At 32.5% G+C, this 26,772-nt stretch overlaps 3 protein-coding genes across 5 annotated transcripts; 2 read left to right on the forward strand and 1 right to left on the reverse strand.

Annotated features, from left to right (window-relative positions):
• Positions 1 to 361: 361 nt before the first annotated feature.
• LOC134700884 (uncharacterized) lies at positions 362 to 5,479 on the reverse strand (the record flags this gene model as incomplete). Its single annotated transcript, XM_063562037.1, is given in 5 exon segments — positions 362 to 496; positions 1,203 to 1,409; positions 2,083 to 2,198; positions 3,234 to 3,908; positions 5,117 to 5,479. Coding segments are annotated over 5 exon segments (1,311 nt in total), but the record flags the coding sequence as incomplete, so codon positions are not given.
• Positions 5,480 to 5,612: 133 nt separating this feature from the next.
• Positions 5,613 to 11,845, forward strand: LOC134700883 (uncharacterized). Of its 3 annotated transcripts, none has more exons than XM_063562034.1 (2): positions 5,613 to 5,983; positions 8,360 to 11,845. In XM_063562034.1, exons 1-2 carry the CDS (start codon positions 5,702 to 5,704, stop codon positions 10,877 to 10,879), a joined length of 2,802 nt encoding a protein of 933 aa, XP_063418104.1. In that variant the 5' UTR covers positions 5,613 to 5,701; the 3' UTR covers positions 10,880 to 11,845. The 3 variants fall into 3 exon arrangements, with proteins under 3 accessions (XP_063418104.1, XP_063418105.1, XP_063418106.1); XM_063562035.1 differs by lacking the exon at positions 5,613 to 5,983 and adding an exon at positions 6,193 to 6,343; XM_063562036.1 differs by lacking the exon at positions 5,613 to 5,983 and adding an exon at positions 6,211 to 6,362.
• Positions 11,846 to 12,330: 485 nt separating this feature from the next.
• On the forward strand, positions 12,331 to 26,771 carry LOC134700885 (G2/M phase-specific E3 ubiquitin-protein ligase-like). The gene is made up of 8 exons (XM_063562038.1): positions 12,331 to 12,401; positions 13,181 to 13,284; positions 15,074 to 15,157; positions 16,459 to 16,763; positions 17,899 to 18,074; positions 19,100 to 19,272; positions 20,675 to 20,895; positions 25,256 to 26,771. Exons 3-8 carry the CDS (start codon positions 15,150 to 15,152, stop codon positions 25,495 to 25,497), a joined length of 1,125 nt encoding a protein of 374 aa, XP_063418108.1. The 5' UTR covers positions 12,331 to 12,401; positions 13,181 to 13,284; positions 15,074 to 15,149; the 3' UTR covers positions 25,498 to 26,771.
• Position 26,772: the final 1 nt, after the last annotated feature.

Consider the following 26,772-nt stretch of genomic DNA (forward strand, 5'->3'; position numbering starts at 1 on the left):
ATAAGAGGTCTATTATGAAAACCAAATTTAATGAATAAATATGTTTTATCATCATGATCATTTGGGTACTTATTTTCTATAAGTATCTTATAATATGTTTTATTATAATGGTCAATCATGTGAAAGTTAAGTGAGTGTTTGACCAACACAATCGTTCCATTAAATAATCTCTAAAAAAAATTGTCTAACTGAAAATTTGAAAGTAAATCTATACAAAATGTTGCCATAATTTAATATTATGCCACACACAAGCATCATTACAAAACCATGGGTAAAAAATCTGAGACTTATACATGAAAAACAAATAATTGTCAAAGTGCAAAATGTATTCTTAAAAGATGATTTAAATTAAAAGACATACCTGTTGCCTTTCACTACTTTTCTTCTGTGTTTCAGTTAAGTTGTTTTTTCTTGGAGATCTTCTCAGTGTCTCTGCTACTGCTGACTTTGAAGGCTGACTTTCATAACTACATGAAGCTGTTTCTATTGGGTATATCTGGATAAATAAATTAACAAACACAGTTGAATTTGATTAAGCTTGAATACATTTATTTTACCTAGACTCATTTTTGAAAAGAAATACAATTTAGAGATATAATTGAGAATGGAAATGGGGAATGTGTCAAAGAGACAACAACCCAACCATGTAACAGACAACAGCAGAAGGTCGCCACACCGCACCCGGAGAATGTATATGCATTGATACCTCTGTCCCACTTAATGTAAAAAATTCAATCTGAAAAATGAAAAGTGATTACCTATAATGGTTTACTTTTATAAGTTGTTATTTGGACGGAGATCAGTTGTCTCATTGGCACTCATACCACATCTTCCTTTATCTATATACAGAATTATATTTTATACACTATTTGATATACTGATATATATATATATACATGTATTTTCGGTGTACTGCATAGTTAAAGTTTCATTTGATTTACCGTATATGTCTATTAGGAAAAGTTGTTACAGGTAACAAAAGAAATGTCAATTATCTCCCCTTTTTAAACATGGGACAAAGTAACTTGTGTGTATATATATATATGAACATCTCTATACAGAAAGTTATCACTCCAATAAAAGATCATAGAAACAGAATAAAGTGTTTTAGTTTTAAAGGATGCACATTTATTACTTCATGTAATAGATTTAGATATTGAATTTTATAGTATTAGACTTAAATTTAACAAGTATTTATTTACATTTTGTCTCTCTCCTTCTGTTGGTCTGTTGGGCTTTCTCGGAGAACGTCTTACTAACGGATTAATATCGGATTCATTTAGGGCACTGGTATAATTAAAGCTATCATCTAAAAAGTTAGTAGCTGATGGCAAGTTTTCCTCATTCATTGTTTCGAGATTGTTTTGTCTGTCATCAACAGTACATGTACCACTCAAGTTTATGTATTCCTATAAAATATTAAAACAACACAATGATTATGTCATCTTCATCTTTCCAGGAAAATCTGTTTTTGCAGTCAAAATACTTTTGAGTAAGATTATCATAATCTGGCACAACATTTTGAGAACTGTAAAAAGAAAATCACTATTGCTGGTGTTTTGTGATTCATTGTAATTGCTAGTTATTTAGAGTTATTTAGTCTTTCAAATCAATTATTACCACTATAAATACAGATAGTAGACTATAATTGTTTTATTTTACAAAAGTGTGACTTCAGAGTCTCATTGGCAATGATCATACCACATCTTCTTATATCTTCGCATTTACAAGCTCATTTAAACATCCATTAGACTTTCTTTTGCCCCTCCTCCTTTTCTCAATCACATTATTTCCTTAGAGGTTTTGATTTCAATCTGTTAATTCTTTTATTTTCCTGATGATTTTCAAAAAAAATATAGCAAATAATGGAAATTTTAAGACTTTTCAAATTGACACCTTTATCATGTTTATATCTCCATATTTTAACCATAAATATCAGATATCAGAATCCAAATCTAATAATTACTATGGTAGCCAATACTTTTCATTAAATTAATTGACAATTTTCATAGAATTGACAATAAAAGAATCAGCAAATATTTCTTTAATAACAAATTGTGTGATAAATATACAATCATGTACCTTTCTTTCACTACATGGATGCTGTCTTGCAGACCAAGCTATCACTGCTTTCAGATAGTCCTGCACATCATTTCTTAACAAGCCTTTTATTACTGTTAAAACTTCAGCTGATGGCACTAAAATGAAATTGAAGCAGTGTATTGGATTAAATAGTTTCAGACATCATTTTTTAAACCCTTATTGCATGCCATATAATTTTTTATTTTACTCCTAAATAAAGTAGCATATATGTACAATAGGTCTGACCAACACAACTCATTTATTGATGCAATATTTCTTGTTTATAATGACACATTGACATGTCAGTAATGGGGTCAGTAATGTATTGAGTCACTCAAATGAAAATGAAGATTTGAAAATAGTTCATCACTTTTATTGTTTTGGCATTTATATTGATAGGGGTATGTATCTATGATAGTAATCATTAGCTTACATTAATGTATAATATATGTATTGATAAAGTTCAACATTTGTCCATGCAAAACATCAGCCATAAGAGGGGACCCACTGACTGCCTAAGAGGGGACCTGCTTCAGTCATACTTCAGTGTTTCCCTATATATAATCAACCAATTATTTTCCTGAAAAGGGGGGAACAACTTAAACAACCCTCTTAATCCACCTCTTGAGATCTAATTATCTTTTTTGGTACATTTTGTAATGATATAAACCATACACGTAGGTGGATCAGATCAAGGGAGGGCATGGGGGCCCAAGCCCCCCCCCCCCTTTTATTTGTGGGAAAAAAATTAGTTGATTATTTAGGAAATCACTGAGCCACATCTGGAGTAGGCCCCCCTTATCAAAAGTTTTGGATCCGCCACTGTAAATTCAAATTAGTAGCAAGCAACTATCTCCTTAAATTAATATTTAACTAGATATCTAAATTGTGTAATATACAATTACAATGAATACCGTAATTCGTAATAAAATGTTTCAATATGGATAAATAATTAAGTTCACATATAGAAATTACATGCAGCATGCAGCATAGTTATAATTTTAACCAGCAAGTTCAAACCAAAGACTTTTGCTTCTCCTCAAAGCACTTGGCTGCCAGGCATTATTTAACATATTTATAATTACATTTGAAATATTAAATTGTTTTTTATATTAAGTTTTAAGTTTATTTTAATCGTTAAGATTAATTACCTGGGATTACACATGTATTTGTAACAGTTGCATCATGTGCAGGAATCTCATCATGAACAGCATCCATGGCATTTGTACATACTTTCCATGTTGATGTTAAATCAACATGGACAGGCAGGATGATATTTGGTTTATCATGTTGATCGTCTTCATTGTTTTTATCCAAGACGTCACTTGGTAATGCTGTTGGTAAGTCTGGCAATGGTATTGGTGCATTCTCTGCTTCTCCATTACTATTGCTGTCATCCACAGAAAACTGATTCATCAAGTCAGAACCGGCTTCTTTCATTATTAGCTGCCCAACTTGCTGCAGGGTGGCCGTTTCACTTTTTTTCTTTGTTGTTTTCTCAACTGTTTTCTTTTTTGTCTGGTCCTTGTCTTTTTTTTCTTTTTCTACCTTATCCTTCTTTTTTTTCTTAGGACTTAATTCTTCATTAAGTTTTTCTTTTTCTGCCTTATCCTTTTTCTTTTTCTTTGGACTTAATTCCTCATCCTGTTGTTCACTTTGTACTACTCTGTCGGTTTTAGTTCTTTTCCTTTTTCCTTTGACATTGTCACCCAAATCAAAAGTGAAAAGTTCTTCTGGTGGGCCCTGGTTGTCTCCTTGAACTGGCAGTTTGTCTTTTATAATGGCAGTATAGGCTTTATTAGCAAATGTGTCCAAATATGCTTTATCTGAATGTAAAATATTTTTTTCACTTAGTGCTAATATAAATTAGTTTATACTTTGTGCTTTTACAAGTATTTACAGCTTGACATATTAAAAGAGGCGAATTTAAGCGGGGGTCCCAGGGGGCCTAGGCCCTCCTTTTTGGGAAAATATTTGGTTGCTTATATAGGGAATCACTGAAGCGTGACTGGAGCACCCCCCTTTTAGGCAGTCAGTGGGTCCCCACTTATGAAAAATTTTAGATCCGCCAGTGATTAACTGTTAAAAAAACCAGTAATTATACTGACATAGGCGGATCCAGGGGGGCTGCCCCCCCCCCCCTTTTGTGGGAAAAATTTTGTTGATTATATAGGAAATCATTGAAGCATGACTGGAGTGACCCCCTCTTAGGTCAGTCAGCCCCCCCCCCCCCCCCCTTAGGAAAAGTTCTGGATCCGCCACTGATACAGTCCTCAAGATGTCACTTTTTTGTTGAACGGTTGCTGTCTCATTGAAGTAATTATTCCACATCTCCATATATAATATATATTTCAATAATAATTGCAAAGTGACTAATACATAACATTTTTCCTCACCTCAACCCCCTTAGTAACCCATGGTGATCAATGCATATTAAAAAAAAAAATAATAATAAAAATCCCAAAGACCTACATCGTTATTACAGTTAAATGTATCAGGTTTAGAAAATCGATTTTTTTTTTGGGTCAAACTTCTGACAGTAGCCAGTGCTGGTCCAGAGACATATCTGTGGTCATATCAAGATCAGAAACAAATTGTTCAAAGAATAATAAATATGCCGTTTTATACTCAGATATTCATATAATATATATAGATGTGTTCAAACAATATTAAAAAAAATGCCTTTTATAAATGTTCGTGTTTTATATACGTTTGATTTGTGACATAATATAGATATATGGACGATGTAACAATCCCGAGATCGGTACAAAACCGAGTGGAGAAAATTTCGTATTTACACACTGCTTGTTTATACGATCTTTCTTTACAGAGAGTAAATCGCCCAAAAAATAATTTTTCCATGTCCTACATTTGTATGTTTCAATTTACGCGAGATCGAACCCTTCTGAAACCTACTAAATTAAAAACTATAATACTAAGATCCCTCTAACTCATAACTGTCATACATGGTTTCGAACTCGACTTCGGTAATACCATATTTTCAATAATAAAACATTTATGATATTAAACTTACCCTCGCTAACTTTCACAATGATTCCGTGATATAATGTTTTGGGGGTTCCAGGTCTCAGTAACCATTTCATTTCCACTTTATGGTGTTCTTTAAAGTCTTCAATCAGACTTAAATCCCGATCTTCCTTCCAAATAACGCTCAAACTACTATCCTCTTCAAAAAATACACACGCGTACATCTTCAGAATATAACTTTAAATTTCTTCTCAAACGATAAATGCAGCTTCCAATGCAAAAATTTGAATGGCGTGGGATATCAGATAACAAGCGACCTCTTCGGACGTGTGAGGTCCATTGAGGGTACAGCATCTGAGATTAATATTTTTATAATTTTGTAATGTGTAAATTATAAAATTGCTGACTGATAAATGTATGAAAAATTTTAAGCATGATAAATTTAAGAAATTAAATACATTTCAAAACAGGATTTTCCGTAGTTACATAAGGGATAAAGGTCTTTCAAAATACGATTATTTCTTATAATTAACTCTCTGGTACCTTGGTTAAAACAGACGAAGAGGTCAATGTATCATGCTGTGTCGGACTTTCCTAACAGGATCATTATAATATACATATTAAAACAAACATGGCATCTAACGAAATCAAGAAAAGAAGAAAAAGGGGGCCTTACAGGAAAGACGATGTTTCAAATTTGTCATTTGAGGAAAATGCTGCCGTGGAAAATCTCGAGTTTCGTCTGGAATATGATCAGAACAATGGTGATGATGATAATTTAACCCTTAGTCTTGATGCTGATGTTTTTATGGCTCCAGAGACTATGCAGGACAAACACGATAAAGAAGAAAAGGCTGAGGAAGTCTCTGAACTACACTTACACAAACAAAATGAAAACGAAAGATTTGAAATGGTGAGAAAACTTTTTTATATATCTAGAAAGTATTTTTAAATTCTTTACATAATATTTATTCCTTTCAGGCATTCAAAAGTTTGAAGTTCTATATTTCAACAGATTTGTTTTTGTGTTACTTGCTGTCTCTGTCCACTTGCGAATAATATTTACCTCAAAGAACACGATTTTTTTTAAAAAAGCATAAATATATCCGGAAATATTTCACCGCTGCTGTTCCGAATATTGTATATGACCGGAAGTAAGAAATTGTTCGATTGTCAAAATAAGCAAAATAATGCAAACCTGGAAATCTTGGCTCGTGAATGGAATTGTTGAGAGAAAAAATAGCCCGTGCAAATCATATTTGCAAACATTTAAGTAAGGAATATTGAACATCGTAAGATCCTTTCACAACAATAGATATATATAATCTAGTGTCAGAATACAACAAAAACACACACGAGATACCAATGCAATATAACGTAATATTACTGCATTTATTTCTTTTAAATTGTAAATAAGCAATGCATGCAACGGCACGTAATAGCAAAATTGTGACTGAGTGCGGAAATATCAAGATAGACAGATAGATATTCAAATCTCGATTTTATCAAATTTTAAACTCTTCAAACCTACATTAATGTAACCTGGGTCTGATGTCATACACCTTATCGCTATTTGTCCGCCATTGCTGGAAATCACACAGGTTCCCGTAAAATTTTGACGTCATAAAACAAAATGTCTGACGCCACAATGGAAACGTGATTGTTGTTGACGTCAAAAGTTCAAGCGGACGGGTCAGCCGGGAATAGCGATAAGGTGTATTTGGGGAGTGCTCATATCATAAAGCATGTCACTTAATTTAAACTATGTTTTACTGTACATGTTGCGGTTCATTGTTTTTTTTTTTTCTACCATGACCAGCCTGTTTAACGTGTTACAAAATGTACAATGTATACATGTACAGTATACATTGTACATGGTATTAAGCTTAAGGAGAAGGGTTGTCACTGAGAGCTAAAAAAAACAACATGTTTAACCCCGTCACATGTTTGCGCCTGTCCCAAGTCAGGAGCCTCTGGCCATTGTTAGTCTTGACTCTTGAGGGTCTTGTATGATTTTGATTTGAGTTTCTTATATATATATATAGATACATTTCAGAGTTAAGTATGACATCCAGTATCACTGAACTACATTCATATTTTTGTTTAGGGCCCAGCTAAAGGATGCATCAGGGTGCATGATTTTCTCGCTGTATTGTAGACCAATTGCTCAGGCCTCTGCTGTTTTCTGCTCTTTGGTTGGGATGTAACGTCTCTTTGACATTCCCCATATACATGTAGCATTTTAACCCTTTAGCGGTCACTAATTTAATAAATGTATGGTTACATATTTCATGTCCCACAAAATATGACAGTTGGCCTGTGGACACCTGTGATGGGACAAATTGGACCAACTATTCATTTAATTTATTTTATCTAGCCAAGGACAAAACTTTGTGGTCCCATTAAAGAACATCTGTATACTACTGTTGCCTTTATTTACAGACAGTAAAATCTTTGGTGTTTTATTTCAAACAGGGAAAGTAATGAACATAATTATAAATAAGTGCCTGCATAATTTAAGCATATATATACATGTATAGGGACATATGTGACAATTTGGTTTTGCTCATTGTTGAAGGTCTACACAGCTGCTTTTGCATAGGTACTATTTCTGTACTAAAAATCTGTAGTACTGGAAATTTACTTTTAATATTCAGTACTATTTTGTTACTTTAAAATTATTGTAATATTAAGGTAGGTACCTGTATTTTTACAGTACTTTATTTGTACTTGAAATTTAGGTACTACAGTTTTATGGTTACTACCGTTTACAAAAAAAAAATGTACGTTACATTTTCAGCATTTTGAAAGTTTTTCTATTTCAAATCTCTTAAAATTATGATTTTCAAACATGGAATATTGAATTATTTCTGTACCAAAATATTTAGTACAAATGAAGTACTGTAAAATACAGGTACCTAAATACTACAATAATTTTAACGTAAAAAAATAGTACTAAATATTAAAAGTAAATTTCCAGTACTATATATTTTAGTACAGAAATAGTACCTATGCAAAAGTACATTTAGCTGAGTACCTGTAACATATCGTCCAGTCAAAAAATGTTTTTATAGTCTCATGTGGATAATTGTCTCTTTAAAATAAACCATCTACCACAGATTTTTTCATTACCAACCCACCCCCCTTTTTTCGTTGCTGAGGGGGAATCTGGTTTTACCCTTGTCCGTCCCCTTATCATACATGGGTCTTGAAAATGGTTATTGTTCTTATGTATTCAGAAATATCCACTTTATTTTTTGTAGTACTAAAATACTTGTTTTGTTTGTAGGTCTGTAGTGACTCTAATGATGTTACCCGGGACGCTCATACAATTGAATTTCAAGAAGAAGATGTACTCAAATCAGAGAGGGCATCTTGCAATCCAGAAGAAGATATGTCTGACCTGACATTAATCCAATCAGACAATGATTTTGATAATTTTATAAGCATCAATGATGAAGAAGAAATGCATTTTTATAGTGATGATTCTGACATTGAAATAGACAATACTATAGGTAATGATTCTTCCGAATATGGAAATATAGAGAATTCAGATACTTTTGACGAAGATATGGAGCCTTTGTATCCTGGATCATCTGTTACAGTTGGTGCATTTATGCTGCTGATAACTATTTTTTGCATGAAGCATAATCTTGTTGGAGATGGCATTTTACAGCTTCTAAATATAATAGCTTTCATTCTTCCCCCTGGACATCAACTTTGTACAAGTCTTCATGAATACAAGAAGTATTTTCAGAATCTCAAAAATCCTATATGCAAACATTTTTATTGCAATCATTGTCTTGGAATTATCGTAAACGAAAATGTGCTGGTTTGTCCTTATCCAGGATGCAACAAAACATTAACTAAAGATATGAAGAGTTATTTTATTGAGATACCAGTTGAATCACAAGCACAAAACCTTTTTTCACAACAAGGATTCTATAACAAATTACAGAATCGTTTTACTAGTTCTGAGACAACTGATAGTGCCACTTACAAAGACATATCAGATGGATATTTATATCAATTATACACTGAAAATGATGGACCCTTAAGTCAGCCAGAAAATATTTCCTTTACCTTTAACACTGATGGTGCTCCAGTCTTTAAAAGTAGTAAAGTTTCTGTTTGGCCATTATTTATGGTAATCAATGAACTTCCATACAAACTACGGATGATGAAAGAAAACATGATTTTAGCTGGTCTTTGGTTTGGTAACCAAAAGCCATCCATGAGCACTTTCCTCTCACCTTTCTTAGATTCATTCAAGAAGTTAAACAATGGCATTAATTGTTTCTCTCCAGAGCGAGGAAACTTTATAAGCAAAGCTTATTTATTATGTGGTACTGCTGACCTACCTGCAAGGTGCATGTTATGTAATGGTGTACAATACAATGGAAGTTATTCATGTTGGAAATGTATGCAGAAAGGTGAGACAGCAAAAAGTGGGAAAGGACATGCACATGTTTTTCCCTTCATTCAAGACAATCCCAAAGGTCCACAAAGATGCAGAGAAAATGTCATCGAAGATTCGAGAAATGCTTTACAAAATATGGAAAACAAATCAAAAGTCATTGCAGTGAATGGAATTAAAGGTCCATCGTGGCTAACATTTTTCCCATTGTTTAATATAATAGATGGAATAGCTATAGATTATATGCACGGTGTATTGTTAGGTGTAATGAAATTAATGCTAAAATTATGGTTTTCCCCACAACTCAAGAACAAGGTTTTCAGTATTCATAATCATATTGCTGACGTTGATAAAAAACTGCAAAGTATTCGCCCAACATTGAATATAACTCGTTTACCTAGGTCTATTGAAAATGATTTGAAATACTGGAAAGCTAATGAATATAGATCATTTTTATTGTATTATAGCCTTCCTGTCTTACATGGTACACTTGACAATACTAGATTTAATCATTTTGCTCTTCTTGTAAATGCTATACATATTCTATTAAAGAATGGTTCAACTAAAAATGAAATTATGAGAGCTGAATCATTCTTGATGGAATTTAATTCTTATTTTGAACAATTGTATGATATATGTTATATGACTTTAAATGTTCATCAGCTTGTCCATCTGGCAGATAGTGTTAAATGTCTAGGACCATTGTATACTCATAGTTGTTTTTCCTTTGAAGATAAAAATGGTTACTTGTTAAAAATGATTCGTGGAACTCAAAATATTGATAATCAAATCATTACTGGTGTGTCATTTGTGCAAAAAATTCCTGAACTAAAGCTAAAATTCATTGTAGAGGGAACTGAATTGGACAAATTGTACAAGTCAATTGAATCCCCAAATATCTTAAAAAGAGGGGAAATGATAACACAAGGAATTTATATTTTGGGCAGTATTAAAATGAGAACACTAACAAAACATGCATTAGATGCATTATGTAAATATTTGGATTTTGCACCGCCAAATGATTATTTTGCAACCTTTAGGCGAATTGAAATGAATGATAACTTAGTTTATGGTATGGAATATGCAAGAATGACTAAAAGAGATAATTCAGCCATTATGTTTAAACACAATGGAAAAGTATGTTTTGGAAGAGTGTGCTTTTTTATAAGACTAGATTGTATAGAGCAGAGAGCAAACACAGTTGTAGCATATACTGAATGTTTAAAGTGTGTAAATTATTCTGACCATAGTGGTATTTTGTCCGTCAAGAAGACTGAAATAACGCAATGTGTACCTATTGCTAACATTATTGAGAGTTGTATGTATGTATCACCTGAGGGTTCAAAAACATCTTATATTTGTCGCTTTCCAAATAGGCTAGAGTCTGACTGATATTTATTTAAATAATTTAATGTACATATATTAATATTTTGTAACATGGCTTCATCACTAATTATCATGGACAGTTTATTTTTATATTTCTTGTACGTATGTACATAATGTTCATGTTGGAAATTAAAAAAATATCTTACATGTAAGACTTTTTGCATGATTTTTAATCATGACCATGTAGATATTTTTGTTCCATTGTCTATTTTTGGCTAAGGCTAAGCTAAGGCATGAAGCTTATACCCTCATTCATTTGTAGTGTGGAAAGCTCATATGAAAGAATTTAAGAAAAATACAAAATGTATATGACAAGTTTATTTTTTTTATTATTCAAATGGCAATGCAAGTTTTGTAAAGGAGATCATGAAGATGGTCATGATGGTTAGTCTCCGATATTTGTCATGTACAAATGTAACAATTTCATTCAAAGTTGTTTTATCAAAGATAATAGATAAAATAGATACATTGTACATATATAACTATAAGTATAAGGTATAATATTTTATATTTCTTTTTGTTTGACAATAGAGATTGACTGGTGTGAACTAGTAACATGTATAAGTTATACATATATATATCCAAACGCTTAGTTGTAATAGTAAAACTAGTTATTGTTATTATGGATTTAAATACATTAGTTATATATGCACATGAAATCCTTAGGTGGTTTAAAGGCTTGGGTTCCGTTATTTTTTATACAAAATGTTTGAGGTTTCAGTTCATTAAAAGAACTTGCAGTAACTACAAAGTACAGTTTATTGTCACATATACATGGTTATGATGATTATGGATCATATAGAGTTGAGTTAATTTATATAGCATGTACGGTAATAATAATGTTTTGGACATTTTATTTTCTTGTATGCATGTCAATTTGATAATAAGTGTAATTCATTTATTTTATAATATTATGTAATTAAACATTGTTTGCAAGAGAAAAGAAATAGTTTATGCAAGCAACCAAACCTATTTTTCAAGTTTTGTCTTATTTATAGTAAAGAAATGCTTTCATAATTCAGAGGAGGAGGAGAGGGAGGATTAAATAAATTACAAGACTACTTTTCTACAGGTTTGACGCCTGTATAACTTTTAATAAAAATACTTAAGTACAAAATTACGCCTCAGACTTAGTTGAATTAAGAATTTGCAACTCAGTATATAAATTTTACGCCTCATATTGCTATTGAAAAAAAAACAGTGAAAAAATTCCTGGTCACTATCAAGGCGTAATTTTATTCAAATAAAATTTCTGCCATTTGACGCCCAGAAATAAAAATTTTACGCCCAGAAATAATTTTTTTACGCCTGGAATTATATTTCTTCCAGGCGTCATTTTATAAATATTCCAATTCCTGGCCATCTACAGGCGTCGTTTTAAGTTTACAGGCGGAAACCAGGTGGATTACGCCTACTTGACGGGTGTATTACGCCTGGTTTGTTCATACGGGCACAAACAGACATCACCAAAACTGTGCAAAGTCAAGATATAGTGGAAGGTGATCCGGAAGATACAGGCACACCGACAGTTAGTATTTACATGTAACTTAGCTATTCCATTAGAATGGATGTGAAAAGGTTTTATTATGAAATGTGTGTCATGCATCTTTTTAACAAACTCATTACATTATAAGTCTTTATCATGACCTCAAATGTTATTGCTTTTTTAAGATCCTAGATTGATTTTCATATGCAAACAGAACTTCAAAATTTTCAGTTTGTTTCATCCTTGTGAGCACTGTGGATTTAATATATTTCAATGGACTTTGATTAAACTAGTTACAGAGTATTCTACATGTTCTAGGAGGCACTATTACAAAATTTGCATTTTACATACAACAAGTACTGAAAATTTGTTATTGCATTAAAAGAAAGGCCCCAAATTTATTTCAATCTCTTGTTCTAAATAGCTCTTTACGCCACAGGTGATCAATTTTGATTTAAATCTACCAGTATCAGTTCTGAACTGAGTTTCTGTAATCTTTAGTAATGGACAATTCAGATATTTCAATGCCTGCCGAAACTATTATTAAAGAAATGTCAAAAAGAAAACAAAAGTGGCTAGGGAGATTTCATTTCAGAAAAATGGCAGTATTAACTGAATCTGTAAATAGTGAGCAGTAGGTCTTAGAAAGTGAAACCTGATTTAGATGACAAGCAGTATACATTTGTTAAAAAATCAAAATGAATTAAAATAACATGCATGTATGATACGTTGAAATGCTATATGTGCTGACCAAGAATACTCTGCAATTGTTTTACAATTTGAAATTGGTTAATTTTAAGACGGATTACCCTGTTTTATAGATAACATTTCATCCATCGTGCTTAGAACGTAGAGAGCGTAGATCTCGATTAAGCTTGCGGTCATCTACTGGTAATGATGCTCTGGCATGTCCTTCAACTTACAGGTATTTTATTTGTAGATAATCTGGACACAATTTCTTGATATAATGAATCACTGTTACCTATATTTTTTACTTGACCAGTCAGGGCTACTTCTTAAACAAGTGATTTCAGGATCACCTTTAAAAGTGATTTCGCTATTGAAAAATGAAAAATGTTTACAAAATTAGAAACAGACTTTTTAAAATCACTGAAATAAGTGATTTGAGATGTAAACATTAAATCACTTATGAAAGTGATTATAACATTTTCTTGATAATTTATCCACAAGCTAGATCTACATTGGGTTTAAAAATCAACTATTCTATTGAAAAAACAACTGAATACATACAAAAATGCTCTTTTGCTAAATTAGTATGTCAGTTTTAACAATTTATTTGGATTATGCTTAAACTGGAATAATCTGTAGATAAGGTCAAAACCTTGAAGTAAATCATTCTAATTATAAAGAAAACAAATCAGGTTACATAAATGTGTTGACTTTTATGTTATTGATAGAGTAGTTAATGAAAATTTGATTACAGAAAAATTCCCAAGGGTTCTTTTAAAAGCTTCAGCACACTAACTTACTGCCCCAGCGCACTGATGAAATTGATATATCAAGATTAAGATATTTGATCTATGTAGACAAATTACAGAAAAAATTGCCATTTTATGGAAAATTAGTGAAATCAGCATTTGAAGATCAAAGAAAACACCAAAATCACTTAAATAAGTGATTACTGAAATTTGAAAATCACTGAAATAAGCGATAATGAAATCACTTGTTTGAGTCATACCCCTGACTGTTGACTGACTTACATTTAAGTTTACTTCAAAGTTCACATCTTTCTTAGTAATACCAATTCACATACAGAATTTTTTTCTTATAAATGCTCACAAATCTACAAATTTTTTGTCATTCACAGCAAGCATTGGAATTTAACTCTTAAAACAACTCTTATACATTCTGCTGATCCCTGATTTGACATGTCAAATAATTTTCAACAAATGGCTGATTGTTTTTAGATAACTTCATTCGTAAATAGCTCGCCATCCAGTCTTAGTCATTTGTAAAGCATTGTTAACTTAATGTAACAACACAAACACTATTCTTAAAGAATGGTGAAAAGTCTTTTGTGTGTAATTGAATACGATTGCTTTATGAATCAATTACAAATGATTGAGTATAGTTTATAATTGGTTGGCCACAAGTTTAGGAATAAATTTAAATACTTTCTTGATGTATATGAATATACATTTCCGATTGTTTTGGGATATATTCGAGTACTTTGCAAATGTATTTGATATTGATTTAAGATTTAGGTTTGATTGATTGGTTAAGGTTTAATGCCCTATCAGCAGCTTGTGAAAGTTTTATGAATCTGGTAAAGTTTTGAGATTCGTAAGCAATCGTAAGAAAAATTTGTGTATGTGAAGTGTTATAACTATACATGGTAGATTCATCTAACCTTGTATTTGCATGCATCCTAGATAGTAGATTATCATCTAGGCAAAGTCATGTGTTTCGCAGTTGAACACTCAGACAATATTAAGAACAAGACAAACTAAGTGATAGTTGATTATTTATATTTTTGTCAAAGATTTGATACAAAAATCCAGCATACTTTATATGTATTTTTTCAATTGAATATCCGTATTGGTGACAAGTACCTAACCTGGAGGTTTCAACGTAAGTTGTGTCATAAATGTCTAACTTCATATAAACATTACAGACATAAAAAATAGCATTGAGTAAAAAGGAAAACAGAATGAATAATAGGTTAATCAAACCAAGATTTATTTATTACTTAGGTCATATGTCCAGCTGTTTGAAACTGAAATAGTAACAGTTGATGACTCCGATGATGAAGGTGACAAAACCATACCAATGGATGGGTACGTATTTGAAGATTTCATGTTTATTTATGTATACTTAAATTGCACTAAAATTGGGATTGATTTTGGGAGTTTTGGTCCCAACAGTTTAGGAATTGGGGGCTAAAAAGGGCCCAAATAAGCATATTTTTTTATTTTCGCACTATAATTTAAGTTTAAGTAAATAGAAATCTATGAAATTTTGATACAAGGTTTATGACCACAAAAGAAAGGTTGGGATGAGTTTGGGAGTTTTGGTCCCAACAGTTTAGGAATTAGGGGCCAAAAAGGGGCCCAAATAAGCATTTATCTTGGTTTTCGCACAATAACTTTAGTATAAGTAAATAGAAATCTATGAAATTTAAACACAAGGTTTATGACCACAAAAGGAAGGTTGGGATTGACTTTGGGAGTTTTGGTCCCAACAGTTTAGGAATAAAGGGCCCAAAGGGTCCAAAATTAAACTTTGTTTGATTTCATCAAAAATTAAATAATTGGTGTTCTTTGATATGCCTAATCTAACTGTGTATGTAGATTCTTAATTTTTGGTCCTGTTTTCAAATTGGTCTACATTAAGGTCCAACGGGTCCAAAATTAAACTAAGTTTGATTTTAACAAAAAATGAATCCTTGGGGTTATTTGATATATGCTGAATCTAAAAATGTACTTAGATTTTCTATTATGGGCCCAGTTTTCAAGTTGGTTCAAATTGTGGTCCAAAATTTAACTTTGTTTGATATCAACAAAAATTGAATCCCTGGGGTTCTTTGATATGCTGAACCTAAACATGTATTAAATTTTTGATTTTAGGCCAAATTTTCAAGTTGGTCCAAATTGGGGTCCAAAATTAATCTTTGTTTGATTTCAACAAAAACTGTATATATGGGGTTCTTTGATATATGCTTAATCTAACCATGTATTTAGATTTTTGATGTTTGGGCCCGGTTATCAAACTGGTCCACATTGAGGTCTAAAGGGTCCAAAATTGAACTTTATTTGATTTCGTGAAAAATTGAATTCTTGGGGTCCTTTGATATGCTGAATCTAACCATGTATTTTGATTTTGGATATTGGACCATAATAGGTAATGTCCAATTTAAAGTTTTTAAGTTTAAGTTCTTAGACCACATTCATTATGTGTCAGAAACCTCTGTTGTGTCAACTATTTAATCAGAATCCAAATTCAGAGCTGTATCAAGCTTGAATGTTGTGTCCATACTTGCCCCAATGTTCAGGGTTCGAACTGTGCAGTCGTATAAAGCTGCGCCCTGCGGAGCATCTGGTTATCCCTTTCATTGGTGATACTTTTTTGTTCATTTTAGTGATATCAGTTTGCCAGAGTTATTAATAAAGTTACAGTCACAGGTTGACCTGGAGAAGATAACGAAATTCAATATCAACAGAAACCTTGTTTTAGATGGTGCTCGGAGAGCCATCAAAAGGAAATCCTTCTGTGCTAAAAGCAAGATAAGTGTGAAGTTTACGGACGATGTAGGAATCGCAGAAGGTGCCGTAGATGAAGGTGGACCAAAAAGAGAGTTCTTGAGAATGCTGATGAAAAAGATCCAATACCTGCACATTTTTGAAGGTCCTGAAAACAGAAGAATTTTGGCCTATAGTACATCAGGTGAATTTATATTGTCTCATCTTGGTGAAAGATTAAAAAAGGAATTTCATGTATTCTCTATACAGTTACATTTTTATGTCTCCCACTTTATAGGGATGGAGAGGTATTTTGTCATGTTTAATTATCAGTCATCTGGGTGAAGGTTTGCAATTGTTTCTCCATAGGCCGTAATGGTAACGTTTTCTTCTGTTGCTCAGTCCATATCGTTAACTTGGATATATATGATGGCTCGTTTTGAAGCTGAGAATTTCTTATTTGTGGTTAAATTTTCAGGGTACGAAGTGAGATTACTTTTTCTGTAAATTAGCAAACCCAGAGTATTCTTTTGTGATGCGGTTCCTTGTGGTCAAAAATCCCTGTTTTAACACAATAAGTTCTTTGAACTTTTAATAGCTCCATAGTTTTTACACATTTATTCTATGTCCCTCTACTTTCCTTATCACCACAAATGGTTAAGCTCAATCATTTGTAAAAAATAGAAACATGTCCAATATCAATACACAGAGATTTCTTGTACACATTACTTGGGGTTCCTCATCTAGAGCTGGTGCATTAGGGATCTTGACCCATCTCTCACAATAACCCTCACACCATTTACAATAGGGGACACTTTGGGGATCTAGACACTTGTTACGGTTTTAAAGGGAAGGACCATTTTTATGCCTCATTTATGGGCATTATGTTTTCTGGTCTGTTCGTTCATTTGTTCTTCCGTCTGTCTGTCCGGCTTCAGGTTAAAGTTTTTGGTTGAGTTAGTTTTTGATGAAGTTGAGGAAACTTAGTATACTTGTACCTTATGATATTATCTTTCAAATGTTAATGCCAAATAAGAGTTTTTACCCCATTTTCACGGTCCACTAGACAGAAAATTATAATGCAGATGGTGCATCCATGTATTAGGGACACATTCTTGTTTCCCTCATTTTGGTTCTGATTTCTGGAAGGTCTGTGAAACACAAAACAAACATGATATATATTATATCACTGAATCAGGGATTGATAATATATAGTTATGAATAGTAAAATTTATTCTTTGACATCTATCAAGTCTATTAAGGCCTCTAAATGTTAAATTTAATATATCTTAAATCTTTTATCACATTTTAGCAAAATATTTAGTTTTGTTTTATTGAAGCCCTAGAAGACAATCTGTACAGAGATGTTGGATTATTCTTTTCCCTATCCATTGTACACGGAGGACCATCACCAAAATTCCTTTCTCCAGTTATGTACAATGCGTTGGTAGGACAAGCTGGAGAAAGGAATATTGAAGATATAGCAGATGGTGACTTGAGAGGAGAAGTTCAAAAGGTAGTATTTAGAAAGTATTGGATTGATAATAAGAATTGTTATAGAAAATAGGGGTAGAATGCAGTTTTTGGCTTATAACTCAAAAACCAAAGCATTTAGAGCAAATCTGACGAGATTAAATTGTTAATTAGGTTAAGATCTATCTCCCTGAAATTTTCAGATGGATCGGACAACCGGTTGTTGGGTTGCTGCCCCTGAATTGGTCATTTAAGGAAATTTTGCCGTTTTTTGTTATAATCTTGAATATTATTATAGATAGAGATAAACTGTAAACAGCAATAATGTACAGCTAAGTAAGACCTCGAAGGCTAGAAATAAGGCAACATTTGACCAACATGGTCAATTGACCCCATAAGGACTTACTGTCCTTTATAGTCAATTTTTAACAATTTTCATAAAATTTATAAATTTTTAATAACATTTTCCACTGAAACTACTTGGGCCAAGTTCATTATAGATAGAGATAATTGTAAGCAGCAAGAATGTTCAGTAAAGTAAGATGTACAAACACATCACCATCACCAAAATGCAATTTTGCCATGAATTCATCTGCTTCCTTTGTTTAATATTCACATAGACCAAGGTGAGCGACACAGGCTCATTAGAGCCTCTAGTTTTGTTAATTAGCTTGAAGATATTGATTTGATTATTGGTTACAGATCAAGATCAAATGTTGTTCTGGTTTGATGAGATGTTGAGCACAGTTATGGTCGTTGGATAGTTTAAACTTTTTTATTCTTCAAGCTTGAAGAATTTGACTTGATGCTTGTTATATACTTTACACTGTTACAAGTTATAGATCATGATCGCATATTGTTCCAATAAAATGAATTTTTAACTGACTGTATAATGTCATGCAATACTCACAGAATGCCTGTTTTAACCCAATTTAAACAAATTAGCAGATAATTCTATTTTCTAAATATATATATATGTAGTTCTTGCTGGCTATATACCTATGTGCTAAATGTCACCTGACACTTAGATTGTTGATAGAGTTTTAATAACCTGTTTTTCTTTTTTAGTTAAAAGATGCATCAAGTTTGCAAGACTTGAACAAACAAATGAATGCAATGTCAACCCTGTTGATAACAGCGGGATGTTTCAGGCCTATATTGAACATGCAACAAAAAGATAAATTAATCATGGATATTGTCAGATTTTTGGTCCTGGAAAGAACCAGTACTCCTCTTCACCAGTGAGTAATATTTTATTTTTGATTGGAAAACTGGGGCCCTTTATAGGTTATTGTTCCGTGTTGAAGGGTGTACATTGACCTCTAACGGTTTACTTTTTTAAATTGTTATTTGGATGAAGAGTTATCAGTTGGTTATGTCATTGGCACTCATACATCATCTTCCTAAGTATTGTATGGTATTAGAGAGACAGGACTGACACTTCCATTCAACAGAAAATGAAATACTCTGGACTGAGTGGGTAAATTATAGATTAATATCTCCTTAAAGGAAAATGTCATCAATACATGCAATGACATGAAAAGTGGAGGGTATTAAGTATAAACTCTTTTTAAAAGTCATCAATGAGAAGTTTTTCACATGCAATCATTTCTGTTGAACTTGAATGTATTACAAAGCATCCTTAACCTGATAACCTGTTTCATCTAAAAGACCCTGCTGAAAATGGAAATGGTGACCTGAAGATGTTTGTAAACTATATAGCTATTATGAAACTTTTAACTTAGGTTTTTTCAACAACATTAAAGTCTTGTTGCAGGATATAATGTGTAATTCTTTTGTGAACAGTTAATATAGATGTCTCTCTTTCAAAGAATGAAGACATATTATTTAAGTGTGAATTCCTCATACAAAATTTTATCCATGTCATGACTTTTTATGCCCCATGTTTTCTGGTCTGTGCATTTGTTCATTCGTTCGTTTGTGCATCTGTCCGTTTGTCCCACTTCAGGTTAAAGTTTTGGTTAAAGTTTTTGGTCGAGGTAGTTTTTGATGAAGTTGAAGTCCTTATGATATGATCTTTCTAATTTTAATGCAAAATTAGCAATTATCCCCCATTTTAACGGTACACTGAACATAGAAAATGATAGTGCGGATGGGGCATCCGTGTACTGGGGACACATTCTTGTTTCTCTTTTGAAGTAGATATCTATAATTTGGTACATGGGTGCATCATGTCGAGGACATGTGTTGCTAACTAGAGTCAGTAACGAATCACAGTAACCTTTGACCTCGAAGTCAAATACATTCAAAAATTTGTCTAGGCTATAGGCTTTTGGTATTTTGTATGTGAGTATATATCACCTAATTTAAAAAAATTAGTGACCTTGACCTTTGACTTTAAGGTCAAATAATTAAATGAAGTCTATTTATGTCCCCAACATCTTCAAGTGCAACACAAAAGGGATATATGCATTTTCTTCCACCAAACAAATAGTGAGATGAGGTGAATTGTCTGTCGTGTCTTTCACTTATCATTCTCAAGATTGCCATTTAAAGATTATCACAAATATTATTCTTCTAATAGGTTCTATTTTTGTTTAATTCAGCTGAATACAATGCATATCTTAAATATGTTTACATGGTTGATATGTTGGTGTTTAATAAACTGGTATACAATTACAGGTTGCGTGATGGGTTACAGACACTTGATGTATTAACGTACATTCAAGAGCATTATAAAGCATTTAAGGATTTGTTTGTCTGTCAAGGAAATGAAAAATTGACCGCTGAAATGATGGAGGTGGTGTTTATGGATATCAAAATGTCAGTTCCAGGCAGCAACAGAAGACGGGACGAGGAGAACATTGTTGGATATTGGAGAGATTTTTTAATTGACTTGCAAGGTACTTGTAAAATATATGCCTCACATCTTCTTTTTATTATATAAACATAAAATTTGATTCAACACCACCACTTCTGGAAGCACATATTCTGATCTGGAATTTTAATTTTTCTATATGAAGGCTTAATTTAAAACATAAGAATGCTCTTGATCTTTAATACATGTATATTTTAATTCTTAACCAAAATTAGAGTTTCCTGCATTGCAATATTGTAAGGGACAGTCATTAGAAAGAAACTTATGAAACCAAGCATTATCAGAAACAGAAGAAAGTAAATATTGTTTGTTTGGATATATAGGGTAAAACTACCCAAAAGGACTGAATAGCATTCTTATATTTTCTATACATGTATGCCCTTTTACAAGACTTATGGTATAACGTTTACCGTCCGTCTTCAACATTTCCGACATTATCTCAAATACGCTTTAACCACTATGCATAAAACTGTATTGAATTGTTATATCTTTTGATTTGAGCTCCCTTTTGGTTTTTTACAAATTTCAAATTTACGTTTTCCAAGTATTGGGAGTTTTACTAAAGGGGTGATTTTCCAGTTTTTGGACAAGAACTTGAAAAAAAAATCACCAACTTACTAGAAACTGTTTAATTCTATTCACATGTGCTCCCTTTTGATTTTTATACGACTGCAAAAAATTTGCGTTCGTATATTGCTATCACGTCTTCGTCGTCGTTGTCGTCGTCCGTAGACAGATTGGTTTCCGGACAATAACTTCAGTTTAAGTGAATGGATCTCTGTGAAACTTAACCAAAAGGTTCAATACCACAAAAGGAAGGTTGGGATTGTTTTTGGGGGTAATGATCCCAACCGTTCAGGAATTATGGGCCAAAAACAAGCATTTTTCTAGTTTCCGGACAATAACTTGTGAATAAATTTTTGATTGCTCTGAAATTGTACCACAAGGTTCAATACCACAAGTAGAAGGTTGGGATTGATTTTGGGGGTATTTGCCAAAACCGTTTAGGAATGAAGGGCCAAAAAGGGGCCCAAATCAAGTATTTTTCTAGTTTTCAGACTAACTTGTGTTAAAGTTTATGGATATCTCTGAAATTGTACCACATTTTACAAAAATAAAATTTCTTAACATTTTTTTTTTGTGGGGGGGTGGGGGGGGGGTAAAAAAAAAATATTTGGGGGGGGGGGATTTTTTTTTCTTCAAGATTAACGAAATTACCCTTTTTTTGGAAAAAAAATTTGGGGGGGGGGGGTGGGCAATTTTTTTTTTTTAATTTTAGGATTTCTCACAATTTATTTTGCTTTTTTTTTGTCTATAGTCTAAACACAGGTATTGCACAACAGCAGTGTATTGCGCAACAGCAAATTGTATTGCGCAACAGCATGAAATCTTCAATTGAAAATAAATTCAAATCATTTAACCAATTTTAAGTTCTTTGACTACATTTATTCTGTGACAGAAAACTATTATGTGTCAAATATTTAATTAAAATCCAAATTCAGCCTCTATCTCACAATGCATGTTAATATACCGAAGGCAACCAAGTTGCGAAGGAAATGATGTTTTTGACTTGTCCACAGTCAATCCCAACTTTTTTTCAAAAATTTGCAGATAAAAGTATACCATTCTTTCTGCTCTGCTGATTTGACTGAAATTATGTGCCTTCAACTTTGAAACTTCACCAATTTCACAGTCCATTGAACATGGAAAATGATAATGCGAGTAGGGCATCCCTGTACTTAGGACACATTCTTGTCATTGTTTTTATCTTTAAAAAAATTAGGGACCAGTGATATAATAAACCATGTAAAGACAGACTTTGTTTTTTTAAAGCAATTGCCAGGCAAGTTGCTTTATTCTTAGGGCTGTTCCAGAAAATACTATGTCCCCCCCAGGGACGGCACTTTTTTTTTACCCCCATCACCCACAGAAATAAAATTTAATTAGAACAGCACTCCCTTTGCATTTAGGTATTTCAAATACAACCACCCACATAATATTTAAAAAAATTGCCTTCCCTGGGGGGGGACATAGTATTTTCTGGAACAGCCCTTATGGGACATAGCCATTTTGACCTACATTACATAGTATAATCCCGTATAATCAAGCCTATCAAGATCAAGATCAAGCCAAATTTTAAACAGATTTTTCATTAAATATTCTGACAAAATCCTACTTGTCTTCTTCTTACATACATAAAGACAAACATAGACAAACAACCGTTGTTTTGTGAAGTTACAAAATATTTTCATGAAGATGCATTTTAACATTTAAGTTGCCATTTGTTTTCTCTAATTATTTTGAAAGTCCGCATGGAAAAAGTGCGGTTTTTACCCCTGATATTTCGTTCTCATTATGTTTCATATAAATTTTAAATCATTTTTGTTGTTGAGTTAATATTGATTATTTCAATGAATTATTCCTTATACGATTTTATTTTGATTGTTTCGTGTTTTTATTTGCATGTAGTAAATTTTCTCTTTTTCATTCATAAAACTATGGTTCATTCATAAAATTGTTTTAAATTATTACGCACGTTATAGTAAAGAAACCGATGGTTATTCACTGTTAAAGAAGCACAATGTTCCCGTTTTGATTACATTGACACTGAATTTACTAACCTAATTGTTCAATTTCATCTTAGGGGTCGTTAAAATAGCCCCAAAACACGATTTTGTTCAAATCAACTCCCACGAAAATATAAATAGATTAACACGGTCTCACTAATTAGAGACAAGAAGCGTCAACAAGCGACTAGGAAGGGCAAATAAGCAACAATGAAATGAAATTGGCGACAAGAAAATGGAAATAAGTTACAAGATTGCAAACATATTTTCAACTCGATTGACCCTTGATTTGATTTCTTGTTGCTTATTTTCCCCTTTGGTATCGCTAATTTAATTTCCTTGTCGCCATTTTTTTAATTTCAAAAATCGCCTTTTTAGTCGCTTGTTGACGCTTTTTGTTTCTAATTAGTGAGACCGCTTTCATCATAGATCTGTGAATCACCGATTTGCCGAGATTTTGAAATGAATCCTCTGTTTGCACGTCGGAAATATATCAAACCCTGATTTTGGTGGACGAATTTCAAGTTGCAGGATGTCCCTTGCGTCTCATTTGATTGGAATTCGTGGTGAAATTACGAATTCCAATCAAATGAGACGCAAGGGACATCCTGCAACTTGAAATTGGGGGGGGGGGGGGGGGGGGTGGTCTGTTATTCTGTAAACATTTAATTTTTACCCTTTTTTTCTCTAATCTTCAAAAAATTAGTCTATTCTTCAAAAGTGATTTTTTTACGCATTATTCTCTAATTTTTTCCCCAGTTTTCTTTGATAGAAGTATCGGAAACCAGTTCACATTGACTGAATCCTATAGTCTGTTATCACGAAACCAAAAAAAGTTTACAGAGTTTGTTTTCACTTTTATATTTTTACAAATTTCTTTAAATTTTAAGAAGGGAAAATTCTGTAAACACTTAACTTTTAGCGTTTTCTTTTATTAATTATTCAATATTCATTATATTTTTAGACCACACATTTCTCTAATCTTCATTTTTTTGCCCGTTATTCTCTAATCTTCATTTTTTAAGGGCATTATTCTATAATCATTTAACCCCATCCAAACCCTCAATTATGCCTTTGCAAAACTTAGCCGACAACGGAATGTGAAATGTAGTTGACACAGACAGTTGGAGCTTAATGTGTTTTTTTTCTATGCATAAAAGAACATTGCAATTTCTTCACGAGAAAGGAGAAGTTGCGATCGGGGCACGTTCAAAACTCTGTCACAGTAACTTTGACGCACGGTCCGAAGTCGTACGTGGACGTAAACAATTAGCTAAACATAGGCGGATCCAGGGAGGGACCCTGGAGGTCCGGCCCCCCTTTCGTGGGAAACATTTGGTTGATTATATAGGGAATCACTGAAGCATGACTGGAGCTCCCCCCTTTATGAAAAATTCTGGATCCGCCACTGCTAAAACAAGGAAACTGTCAATAAGATGTTTAAAAAAATGTTAACTACTACTAGTATACAGCAATTGCTTTTACAGCCTTTAAGGCTTTGATTTCATATTGGGACCTCATTGAGATGTGAAGCATAAAAAATATTGTTCATGTAGTAATATGAAAGTTTATTGAGTGAGGTTGTTTAGCTTTTATAGCCAACTAAAGTTCAACTTTGTTACATAACATTTAATGAATCAGTTATCCTCTTTGATTTTTGTATAATTATGACTATATGGACATTCCCTGTGATCAATCTACTACCAGCTTGGCTGTTGGTTTTGGTCGATCAATTACTTACCTGGTTTGTATAAACATGAGTAAACCTCAACTGAAGTCAACATTTTGTATAAAGTTTTAATATTTGTCTTATTTCAGAAGATGAGGATGGTGAAATTACCTTAGGTGATGTTTTATCATTTGCAACTGGAGCAGACTGTGTACCTCCATTAGGATTTGATCCATCACCATCTATTACTTTTCTTCATGACTCAGGATTGTTTCCAAAAGCAAACACATGCTCAATGGAGTTGAAGCTTCCAGTTTCAGAAGATTTTAATACATTCAAAAAAAACATGACTTTTGGAATTGCAAACTCACCAGGCTTTGGACTGGCATAAACCATTCATGGGAGTCTTTAATTTTAATACTCTTCCATACTTCATCTTCATTTTTTGTCTTGCCTGGTACAAAGGTTGTTACAAATACAAATTTGAATATTTCTGTATAAATATATTGATTATATAAATTCTTATACAAATGGTATCATGTTGTCGTTGTCCATAGACATTTGGTTTTCACACAATAACTTAAGTATAAGTAAATAAAAGTCTATGAAATTTAAACACATGTTTTTTTTACCACAAAAGGAAGGTTGGGATTGATATTTGGAGTTTGGTCCTAACAGTTTAGGAGGAAGAGGCCAAAAGGGTAAAATGTTAACTCTTTTTTTTTTTTTTTATTGATTTCATCAAAAATTGAATTATTTGGGTTCTTTGATATGTCTATTCTAATCGTGTATTTGGATTCTTAATTTTTGGTCCTGTTTTCAAATTGGTCTACATTAAGATCCAAAGGGTCCAAAATTGAACTTAGTTGATTTTAACAAAAAAATAATTCTTGGGGTTGTTTGATATGCTGAATCTGAAAATGTATGAATTTTTATTATGGGCCCAGTTTTCAAGTTGGTCCAAATAGGGGTTCAAATTAAACTTTTGTTTGATTTCAACCAAAATTGAATATAAGGGGTTCGTTCTTTGACATGCTCAATCTAACCATGTATTTAGATTTTTGATATTTGGTCCCCATTATCAAATTGGTCCACATTATGGTCTAAAGGGTCCAAAATTGGAACTTTATTTGATTTCATCAAAAATTGAGTTCTTGTGGTTCTTTGATACGCTGAATCTAACCATGTATTTAAATTTTGGAAAATGGACCATAAAAAGTGAATGTCCAATTTAAAACTTTTCAGCTTTTAGACCCCATTCATTCTGTGTCAGAAACCTATGCAGTGTCAACTTTTTAATCACAATCCAAATTCAGAGCTGTATGAAACTCGAATGTTGTGTCCATATTTGCTCCCCATTTTCAGGGTTCCACTTCTGCGGTCGTGTCAAGCTGTGCCCTGCCAAACATTTTATTATGTTATAGTTTTGAACAAGTTCCAAAAAGAAACTTGGGTGCTTTATATGTTAAATTGTTGTTTGACTCAAACTGCACAGACATCTGAGTTTGATTATTTTGTAAAACATGTATAACAGTTAGGGAAACTGATGAGTTGTTGAAAATAAAATATTTAGATCTAATGTTATCATAATACTATGAACTTTTGTTTTGCAATTTATGGAGAACATAACTGTCAGGTTTATTTTCATTAAAATGTTTTATTAAAG

Source organism: Mytilus trossulus, unplaced genomic scaffold (genome assembly GCF_036588685.1).
Source record: "Mytilus trossulus isolate FHL-02 unplaced genomic scaffold, PNRI_Mtr1.1.1.hap1 h1tg000187l__unscaffolded, whole genome shotgun sequence".
In the NCBI taxonomy this organism is placed as follows: Eukaryota; Metazoa; Mollusca; class Bivalvia; order Mytilida; family Mytilidae; genus Mytilus; species Mytilus trossulus.

Excerpts from the sequence above, each read along its gene's own strand:
- LOC134700883 (XM_063562034.1), top strand. The coding sequence starts at position 5,702 with ATGGCATCTAACGAAATCAAGAAAAGAAGAAAAAGGGGGCCTTACAGG. Across the intron at positions 5,984-8,359 it reads AAAACGAAAGATTTGAAATG|GTCTGTAGTGACTCTAATGA; the intron begins GTGAGAAAACTT and ends TTTTGTTTGTAG.
- LOC134700885 (XM_063562038.1), top strand. Across the intron at positions 16,764-17,898 it reads TTTGGCCTATAGTACATCAG|CCCTAGAAGACAATCTGTAC; the intron begins GTGAATTTATAT and ends GTTTTATTGAAG. Across the intron at positions 20,896-25,255 it reads TTTTTTAATTGACTTGCAAG|AAGATGAGGATGGTGAAATT; the intron begins GTACTTGTAAAA and ends GTCTTATTTCAG.